This window comes from Macaca mulatta, chromosome X (genome assembly GCF_049350105.2).
Source record: "Macaca mulatta isolate MMU2019108-1 chromosome X, T2T-MMU8v2.0, whole genome shotgun sequence".
NCBI lineage: Eukaryota > Metazoa > Chordata > Mammalia > Primates > Cercopithecidae > Macaca > Macaca mulatta.
This window is the reverse complement of record NC_133426.1, coordinates 162203555-162214301: the sequence shown is the minus strand read 5'-3', so window position 1 is coordinate 162214301 and position 10747 is coordinate 162203555. Positions and strand designations below refer to the sequence as shown.

The window sequence follows — 10747 nt, the reverse complement described above, 5'->3', positions numbered from 1 at the left end:
GGGTGGCTCATGCCTGTAATCCCAGCACTTTGGGAAGCCGAGGTGGGCGGATCACAAGGTCAGGAGTTCGAGACCAGCCTGGCCAACATGGTGAAACCCCGTCTCTACTAAAAAAACACAAAAATTAGCCGGGCACAGTGGCATGCGCCTGTAATTCCAACTACGCGGGAGGCTGAGGCAGGAGAATTGCTTGAACCCGGGAGGCAGAGGTTGCAGTGAGCCAAGATCGAGTCACTGCACTCCAGCCTGGGTGACAGAGCAAGACTCCATCTCAAAAAAATAAATAAATAAAAATAAAATAAAAAGAGGAAAACCCAGTCCCCAGTGTTCCCTCAGCAGGGATTGGCCTGGCATTCGAGTTTCTCCACAGTCCAGTGCTGCCTGGGCCTGGCCATCCACATTCTGCACCTGTGCTCCAACCACACTGTCCACCAGCTCCTAAGCCCACAGTGTCATCATTTCAGGTCCAAGTCACCTTCTCTCTGAGGACTTCACAGATGCCCAGTGATCAGCGACGCCTCCTCAGAGCTCACATGGTCTTTTGAACCTTGCCCTGCTGTAATCCACACCTCATCACATGGTCTTCAAGGGTTGTCGCATCTCTCTTTTTTAAATTTCCTTTTTTTTTTTTTTTTTTTGAGACAGGGTCTCACTCTGTCACCCAGGCTGGAGTGCAGTGATACAATCTTGGCTTACTGCAACTTCTGCCTCCCAGGCTTAATCAGTCTTCCTGCGTCAGCCTCCCAAATACCTAGGACTACAGGCAAATACCACCATGCCCAGCTAATTACTTTTGTATTTTTCGTAGATAACTCAGGTTCCAGCCCAAAATCAGCTCTCCAGGAGCCACTCAGGGAAAGTTTGTGAGTTGAATGAAAACGTGTCCATGCCACACAGGAGAGGCATCCTAACTGTGGGTTCGTTTGTGTGATCATGAGGTAGCCCAGGTCACACATGGAGCCTCATGAGCCACACAACCCCTGTTATAAATGCACTAGCCCGGGGATCCCCAGAGCCCAGCTACAGGAAGTGGATTCACACTAGTATTTTTATACTTGGTTACAGCTGAGGATGCCTGTACCTCACTTCCGTCCACACCCCTCCCACTCTCTGGATACTAAAGATATATTCTGGGGCCTGCCTCGCCCCCACAGACCAGGATCCAGCTCTGCTGAGGCTCCCCACAAAACCCTAGAAGTTATGCAGGCATGCAGGGTGGGAGGGCTGCCTATCTGAGCCAGAAAGGGCTTTTGCCTTTGGGGGTGTCAGGTAGCAGGTACTTCTTTCTGCTCAGGTTGCAGGGAGCATGAAAGCCCCCAGGACAGTTGCTCCCTGTGGCTCAGGGCCCAGTGAGAGAACAGGTTCCATTTCATCCTGCCTTCAAAACTTCAGCGCTCCCAGCCCCAAAACCCTCTTGATGCAGGGAAGATGAGCCCAGAAATTGGGGTTTAGCACAGGAGGGCTCTTGGCTTCACCCAGGAAATAATTCAAGGGCGAGTCGGTGGTATTAGACAGCAACTTTTATTGAAGCGGCTGTGCACAGCAGCAGCAGAGGTACTGCTCCTTATGCAGCAGGGGATACCCCATAGGCAGTGAGCCCAGAGTAGCAGCTCAGAGGCAGTTCTGCACACATATTTATACTCACTTGTAATTATATGCAAATTAAGGAGCAGGTTATTTAGAAATTTCTAGAAAAGGGGTGGTAACTTTCAGGTCATTGTCATGGAAAGGGGCAGTAATTTCCAGGTGTTGCCATGAGAACCACAAACTCACTTGGCACCAGTGGGTGTGTCTTATGGAGGGGTACTTTTGCCTGTTTCAACTAGTCTGAAATCTGGTCTAGAGTTCAAGCCCTGCCTCAGGAGTCAGGTCCCCCTATCTCAGTCTGGTCACAGCCCTAACTAGGCAGATGATCCCAATGCCAGCCCAAAGCCCGGCAGTCAGGCCCTCCTGTGATCTGCCTGGGGCACCCAGGAAGGGGATGGGGCATGCTGGGGAGGGGCCATGGTGTTTGGGGCCAGCAGTCAGGCCCTCTAGGTTGAAGTCCTAACCCCAGTACCTGTGAATGTGACCTCATATGGAAATAGCATCTTTGCAGATGATCAAGTTAAGATTAAATCATCAGGGCCAGCCTCAATCCACTATTATTGTGATTTTTAAAAGGGGAAATTTGGACACAGAAATGCACACAGGGAAAAAGCCCTGTAAAGACTGGAGCTTTGGCCAGGCTTGGTGGCTCATGCCTGTAATCCCAACACTTTGGGAGGCAGAGGCAGGCGGGTCACTTGATATCAGGAGTTTGAGAACTGCCTGGGCAACATAGAGAAATGCTGTCTCTACTAAAAATACAAAAACTAGCCAGGCATGGTAGCAGGTGCCTGTAATCCCAGCCACTCCAGAGGCTGAGGAAGGAGAATCGCTTGAAACTGGGAGGTGGAGGTTGCAGTGAGCCGAGATTGTGCCATTGCACTCCAGCCTGGGTGACAAGAGCAAAATTCTGTCTCAAAAACAAAACAAAAAAAAGATTACAGCTTTGGTGTCACAAGCCAAGAAACTAACAGAAGCTGAAGAAAGGCCTGAAACTAATCCTTCCCTAGTGCTTTCAGAGGGAGCATGGCCCTGCTGAGACAGAGTAGAAATGGGACTTGGCCCACCCCCACTAACGTGTTGTTCCATACATGCCTGCTGACCACTAGACCTTGCAGCACCATACTCGCTAACCAGACCTTGCCAACTGTCTGAAAAAAAATAAGATAAGTAGCATCATGCCATAAGTCTTACTCAGGGGAGTTGACTGTATCACCTGCTTGTGCACAAGGCCAGGAGAATTACCCTGGCCTTATGATAATACTAAAGTCCTCACCCAGGGAGGGGCTTATCTGCCATTTTCTGATCACGCAACGTATGTGTTAGCATGCATCTGAGCACCCTTCACTCCACCCCATACATGTAATGACACTCACTTAGCTCATAAATTATGCATGTCACCCTCCTTAAGACACCACAATGCATTCCCTCTGGGGAGCCAGCCAAGAACCCTTCCTCCTGCACTGTCTCTCTTCTGCCCAACCTTTCGGGCCATAAGACTCAATGAAGCCTTGTCTGGGAAACTTGCTTGGCCTCGTATCAACTTCTGTTTCATGGGAGCCTAAGAACATGTGGTCGGGAATACTGCCAACATCTTTGTTTCCAACTTCTGGACTTTGGAACTGTGAGATAACAAATCCCTGTGGTTCTAAGATACCCATTTTGTGGCACTTTGTTACGGCAGCCCTAGGAAACAAATGCAGGCATGTTCTGCTGCAACTGCCACTCTCTCCAGACCACAGCTCCTCACCAAACCCAGCCCCTGAGAGGCTGAAGACAGAAGCAGGACCCTTCACAGACCACCATCACTGCTGGATGGTCACTTCCAGCCCTGACTGTCTGGGAGCTCCAGCCTCAGCTCTCACTTTCCTGGAGCAAGTGGGAGGATGAGGACAAGGAGGAACGAGGGTGCTGGCCTCCCAGGAACTGTCCCTGAGCCTCCACCCTGCAGTCCCGAAACTGCCCCTGAACCTCCGCCCTGCTGTCCCCAGAACTGTCATTGAGCCTCCACTGTGCTGTCTCTAGAGCCCAGAAAGCCCAGGGCTGGACAAACCCCACCCCTCACCTCTCCTCTGGCCCCTCCTCCCAGCCATCAACACTTTGGAATAGCCATCAAGCTCATTTTAATCTCTAGAAAGGTGCCTCAGGAAGGCACAGAGAGGTCACACCAGGTGGTCATGGTGCCTTACCTGTGTCCACTGGGCCCAGGCTGGCCCTTTAAGGGTATGAGGGCAGAACAGCTGAGAGACCACACCCCTCTTCTCAGAGAGGCCAGGGATAAAGAAAAGGGACAGTGGAAGGAGGAACCTGTGGCCAGGATGCTGAGGATAGAGGCTCCTCCCCACAGGCACTGAGCAGAGGGGTTGAAGGGGAGCCTACAGCCTCCATCCAGACAGGACCTCTGACCACTGCTAGGGGCCCCTTCTCAGGAGGTTCAGTCACAGACAAGGGCTCCAGAGACCTCAGTCCATTTTCCCAAAATGGACATGATGCATCTGGCAAGTCAGGGACCTAGAACGTCCAGGACCGAGCCTTGCTGAGGACGGAAGGGAAAACCATGCCCTGGAGGTCCTCATGCAGCCCAGGCCTCTGGCAGTGGCCAGCCAGCACCCAGGCAACTCCTTGCTGGGTCTCAAGGCCCTGATGGTCACAGGAAAGACCACAAGCCAGGGCTGGGATGGGCCCAGGGCTCTGCGTGTTCCCTGGGAGGGCTGAGAGGTGCCATCCCCCATAGCAACCCAAAGTACAGTAGTCACTGCTGCTGCTGCTGCTGCCCTCTGAGTCTGGGGGAGCTGACCCAGTGGGGGACGTGGGAGCCCAGTCCTCCTGTGGCAGATAGGCAAGCATCTGTGCCCTCCACTCCGTACACCCTGCTGGCAGCACATTCTCTGAGCTCAGGTTCCCTGCAAGCCTGGTCCCAGTGCCCTCCTCTTCCTCCTCCAGGGCCACAGATTTCCAAGGATGCACTGGGCCACAGGTTAGCAGTGCAATGGCCTCCTGGATGCAGGGCTCCGAGGCTCCTCGTGGGGCGCCAGCACAGTCCTGGCTCAGCAGCACACCGGCCCTGTGGGCCCCCATCCAAGTCTGGAACAGAGTGAGGGAGGAGGGAAGGGCTCAGGCAGCATGTTCAGAACTCATCCGGGGAGCAGCTGCCTCCTTTCTGGAAAGCCTAGTCTCCCTCCTCCTCCAGAAAGCCCTCCTGAGGTTTCCCTGGGAGGGCTGAGAGGTGCCATTCCCCATAGCAGCCCAAAGTACACCCAGAGGCCAAGCATCACCTGTGTCTTGGACATTCTGTCTTTCCTCCATGTGCCAGCCCAACCTCAACATGGGACCCTGAGTCCCTTCAGGCCCCTCATCGCTCCCCCAGCACAGGGCCTGGTGTTCACAGCAGCTTGAAACAAGGTACAGATGGTGACATCTGCCCAGGACAGAGCCAACTCCTGACAGCATGTGCCTCAGGGCCTTTCAGCAGCTACAGAAACTGGGCACTCCCACCTGACATGCGCACACACACACACACACACACACAAAAGTCGCTGTCAAGACCGGTGACTTTCAAAGCACTAGGCTATAGCCAGCAGACCTGGATCCTTCTGTGGGGCCACAGGAGGCCCCCGCCTCCAAAAAGAAGCTATTCCCTTGGTATGACCAGGAGCCTCCATTCCATTCACCACACACACCACACCCTCCATCACTGCACTGCTCCCTGAAGACCAACCTATGGCACCAGATCCCCACCAGAGGGTCTAAATAACCCCTAGCAGGTGTCCTTGTTCTCTAGGGAAGGGTTGGTGCCTGCAACAGGATGACAGTCCCGGGGACAATCACAATCTGTGCCCTTCTCAGCCTTGTCCTCGGCTGCCCAGGCTCTTGACAGTCACACCTACCACCTTGGGGAACGGGGGAGACTCTGCTAAGAGCCAGGTGCCCGGTTTATGGTTCAAATTGAATATTTGGACAAAAATCTCGAAAACTAGGCTCCTCACTGAGAGACAAAAGGATTTCTCTGCATAGTAAGCTGGAGCAGTAGTGTGGAGGGGGCATCCTTGCCACACAGGGCCCAGGGATGCCCTAGGGCACAGGGAGGGAAGATCCTGGAGAAGAGGGGTCAGCTTGGCCCAGAACCCAGGGAGGGGCCCTCACTGCTTCTTGTCCTTTGTCCAAAGTGAGGAGTCTCAGGGAAAAAACCAGAGACCACTCACTGGAGTCCTCCCTCTCCTGCTCCTCCCACCCCCCTCCTCCCACCCCCCTCCTCCCTCTCCCGCTCCTCCCACCCAGGGGGCACGAACCGCCAGCCCAGCAGGGAGGGGAGGGCCTGATGCAACCCCCAAGTTGCTCACTGATTCTTGGGCTGTGGGGGCCCAACAGGGCCACAGAGGGGGAAGTGCAGAGCCCACTCCTCAGCTGTGGTGCCAGCATGAAATCTGCGAGAACCAGGGGACCAGGCAGAGCAGGAGCCCAGAGGCATTGAGAGCCCCAAGGGCAGTGCACACACCACAGACCCTTCCCCACGGCCACAGGACAGACACATTCACAGAAGGAGGAGGCAAGGCACATGGTGGGTGCAGACAGCTGCAAACCAGAGGGGACAGAGATAAGTCATGAGACATTTGCATTTTTTCCATCGACAATGGAACTGGAGACATGAGAACAAAAAGAAATCAGCAATGGAAAATAAAGCTAGTTTTTCGCCATTTGAGACACGCGTATAAACTGAAATTCACTGAATATACAGAAAAGGCTCCAAGCACTGACAAGCCTCCCTTACTGGCCACCAACCCTCATGAAAGCCAACATCCCGGGCAGGCCAGAGCTCTGGGCAACCCCTGCCCCCCACGCCCTGCCATGGTCTCTGCACACACCTGGAAGTTCCCATTGTGCACACTGTAGAGGGGCCGGAAGAACGCCGCTGGAGAGGGCACGTTCTGGTAGAAGATTCTCTTCACCCTGAGGCCAGCAGAGGCCAGTCAGAGGCCTGTGGGGACCCACGTGGCCTGAGGTGGCCTGAGGTCACTGCAGAGGCTCAGCTTCCTTCCATCAGCAGGAGGCCCGCCCACCTTGTCCCTGCCACTGCCTCTCTCCCGTCTCATCACATTCCAACCCACTCTCAGGGTAGGACCCAACTGGGCCTCCTTGCTTAACGGCCTCACAGAACTGATTTATACTGAGGCAGGCATCCTTTACAGCGTGAGCTGCTATGGTGGGTTCAGAACGGGGAGTTACCAGCCGGGTCCTCAGCCCACAGAGGGAGCCAGCACCTGCAGGAACCCCGTCTTTGCCATCAGCAGAAGGTCTGTGGCTCCCACTCCACCCAGTGTCTCCTTGAGCACCAGACTTGCTGCCAAGGATCCACTGACCCTCCCACAAGGATGTCACCTGGGGCTCCAACCCAACAGGTGCAAATAGACCTCCCCAACCTCCCCGCAAGGGTGTCCCCCATTTCCCCACCTCAGGGGTCACCACTCGTATCTCATCCACCCACATGTCCCCTCTGTTTCTCCTCCTAAAACCCCGCAATTCCTTCAGATTTGCTCTGTCTCCGCTTCTTTCACTGGCTCATGCTGAATCATCTGCCTGTGGGCACCCCACTGGCCCCCATTGGCCTCCAGCAGGTCCCCTGTGTCCCCTTGTCCCAGCAATCTATTCCTCAAAACATAAACTAGGTCGTATCACACAGTTTCACACTTTCCTTTGCTCCAAGGAGAAGCCAAGCACCCTCCCGCTTAGCCCTACCCAACAGCCACTCCCCACACCCTCTTCCTCACATCTGCTGCCTGACATGGCCCCTGCACTCCTTCTTGTAACCTGACATGCGGTGCATGAGGCATGACGGTTTATTTAAAGAGAGTCCTTGTCTATCTTGTTCTCTAAGGCATCTGCCAGGGTGAGAACAGGGTCCTGAGCACACCAGATGACCCAACTGTCCTTTCGTAGACTGTGTGAACAGATGAACAAACCAAGCTCCTCCAGAGGCAGAAGACTAGGATCTGGGCTCTTGATCTCGGTGACTCTGGGTCTGGTCGGGACCACACTGCCCTTGTCTTCGGCCTCTGCCACAGATCCCCCTTCCCTTCTCTCCCCTGGCAACTTGTGAACCCTCTTCTGGCCCAGGGTGGAGACTTGAAAAGACCACCCCATCCAGGACCAAACAGTGGAGAGGGGAGGGGAGGAACCAGACAAGGGTGGCCCTTGACTCCCCACGAACCACACACTCACACATGCACACAGTGACACATCTGCACACACACACTAACACATGTACACTATTACCCACTCACACATGTACACACAAACACACACACACACACACACACACATCAGCTACCTACCTGGGTGAAAGCTTGAACAGGAGGTAAGTCAGGCCAATCAGCAGGAGGAAGACGGACACAGCGACAAGGGTGTTGTCTGGCTGCCCCCAGGGTGGGATCAGAGGGCCTGTGGGCAGGAAGGGCCCAGGGCTGTGAGCAGCCTCAGTGCCAGGAGGCTCCCCACAAACCTATATGGCAAGGGTGCGCCCTTTAGTGCCCTGGGCTAAAGTGGAAGGTTTGTGATGGGCCTTGGAGGTTTGTGTCACCTGCTGAAGGACCTTGGCAGGTGTTTGTTTCCGCCGTATAGACCTCAGACCTTCAGAAGAAGGGGATCAACTGGGGTATGGCTGCCTTAGGGAGGGGCTTCCAGGAGTGTGAAAGGGTGCGGGGAGTGAAGTGAACAGGGGAGAAGACGCCCAGCCCAGACTCTGGAAGTGCAGCAGCCACAGCAGCGCCCACCTTGTCTCTGGGGAGCCTGGAAGTACACAGGCTGGCTCCACTCACTCCACTGGCCTGTGTAACGCTCCTCCTCTGCCACGTCATCCTCCAATGTGGCCATCCGGACACGCAGCCTGGCCTCAAGGATAAAGCCAGGGTCCAGCTCAAAGGCTTCAAGTACGAGCCAGGTCACCCCGACAATGTGATCCCTGTGCTGGGCCCGCTGTGGGGGTGGGGGCAGTTAGCAGGTGCTGAAGGTGGGGCTGGGTGCCTCAGCCCTTGAGAATACACACATGCATTATATGCTCATATAACACACACACGAACACACCTGTGTTAACACACAGGCACACTCACCACATTCATGTGCACACACACACAGAGAAGGCACACTCACACTCACACACAGATACAGCTGCGTTTGCCCACCAATACACATATGCACACACAGGCAAACATGTCTACAGGCACACTTTCACACTCCTCACACTTGCATGCACACTCATATACACAAGCGTGCACAGAAGCAACTCACCACACTCACATACACACTCATACACATAGGCATACCCATGTGCACACTCACAGATACAAACACAAGGCACAGGCACACTCATATGTACACTTACATACAAACACATAAACACGGGCACACAAATGTGAGTGTGCACACTTACATGTGTGCACACATAAACACATACATGCACACTCACACTTATGTGCACATACTCACAGAGACACAGGCACACTCACCCTACTCCCATACACACACACAAAGCATGCACATGTGCATGCCAGCATGTGTGTGTGCACACACACACTGCTCTAGTTCCTCCCCTCCTCATCACTATAAGTTGACATCTCCCTATGTAGAGTGGGGGGTCTGCCTTGGACTGCTGTTCCCAGGAGAGAGGCCCCCAGGGAAAGCCAGCCAAAGTGTTACCTCCCAGGCCTCTTCCTGCTTCTTGAAGGCCAATTCATAGTTGAGAAGTGTGGTCATTGGCTCCAAGGCAGGACTGATGCTCCAGGTCAGGATGCAGTGGCCAGAGCTGATGTTGCTCTGCAAGTCAGAGGGCGGGTCCAGTTTAACTGGAACAGAGTGAATCCACGTGAGGCCGAAGCCCCATGGGTCTGGGTGTGTCAGTTGGAATACACAAGACTGGGGCCTGAAAGATTCCCAAGGGGCATGGTCAAGGCCCTTTCAGACCAGGCACCTCACTGGGAGACTGGTCAAGAAAAGCCCCAGGCGGGACAGGACAGCAATGACTTCCTCTGGCCTCTGCAGCTAGACTAGGTGGTTTCCAAATCTTGCCCACTCACTGGGCCACAGGGGTCACAGGCTGCAGGGCCCTGCTCCCAACGCCCAAGCAGCCAGGATGTTCTCGCCAAGGGGCCCCGCCCCAGACCTATAGCCGCTGCTCACCATGTCTCCGGGGCAGGTACTCCGGGTCCACCAGGCTGACCTGCTCCCTGCCAGACACGCAGTGGTGGAAAGTGATGGTGAAATTGTCGGATGGCACGAGCACTGCCTCGGGTGGCAGCACTACGGTGCACTCACTGCCCTGCAAGATGCACTTATGTGTGCCGCCGGGAGCCTGGTTGCTGGAAAGGGCATGTGTCAGCACCACGGGGCTGCTACACTGTCCTGGCGTAGCTGCTTCAATCCTGGGGACCTCACCCTCATCCCTGTCCAGAGCACGGGAGGAGGGAAGGGCTCAGGCAGCATGTTTAGAACTCATCCTGGGAGCAGCTGTCTCCTTTCTGGCAAGCCTAGTCTCCCTCCTTTCCCGTGGAAAGCCATGTCTTTCCTCCATGTGCCAGCCCAACTTCAACGTGGGACCCTAAGTCCCTTCAGGCCCCTCACTGCTCCCCCAGCATGGCCCTCCACCCTCACCTGGTGAAGAGAAGCCAGGGGCTGGAGCCCTGGCCAAGCTCTGGGGCAGACCAGTGGCAATCGATCCTGAGAATGTTGTTGGTGAGGCAGGTGAAGTTTCCAGCCCTTGGCCCTGGAGACAGTGATCATTGGGAGCCCACAGTAAGTGCTTCAGGGCACAGTTGAGCTAGGGGGCTGGGGGGGATCTGACAGCTGACACCCTAGCAGGGCAGTCACCAGTGAATGATCCCAGAATCTGTCCAGGGAAGCACTGGGAGGCCTGGGAAATGATGGGTGCTGACTCCTGGTACACGGGCAAGTCAGACCCGGAGAGGCATCAAGAAGGTGAAGGAAGGGAGACTAGGGTCGGTCCAGGGACTGAAGGTAGGGAGGTAAAGGTAGGGAGACTAGAGACTGAGGCCCAGGATGACTCTTAGAGGACATGCCCCAGCACAGTTTGAGCCAAATCTTTCCCTAGGGACTTGACATTGGACAACCCAGTCCCCCAAACATGCCCCAGTTCTCCCCCCACCTCATACAA

General features: G+C 54.9%; 1 protein-coding gene across 3 annotated transcripts in view; it reads right to left on the bottom strand.

Moving 5' to 3' along the window:
* Positions 1-1504: 1504 nt before the first annotated feature.
* The window catches only part of IL9R (interleukin 9 receptor), a 35399-nt gene continuing 26156 nt past the window's right edge, over positions 1505-10747 (bottom strand). For 2 of the 3 annotated variants that reach the window (XM_077989021.1, XM_001100521.4), the window contains 7 exons: positions 10228-10339; positions 9757-9935; positions 9277-9422; positions 8355-8556; positions 7917-8022; positions 6450-6534; positions 1505-4671 (listed from right to left, as the gene is read on the bottom strand). In XM_077989021.1, coding sequence (XP_077845147.1) covers positions 4099-4671; positions 6450-6534; positions 7917-8022; positions 8355-8556; positions 9277-9422; positions 9757-9935; positions 10228-10339 — 1403 coding nt within the window. In that variant the 3' untranslated portion in view covers positions 1505-4098. Of the gene's footprint in view, positions 4672-5894; positions 6535-7916; positions 8023-8354; positions 8557-9276; positions 9423-9756; positions 9936-10227; positions 10340-10747 lie in introns of those variants that run through there. The other variant, XM_077989022.1, reaches the window with a different exon arrangement.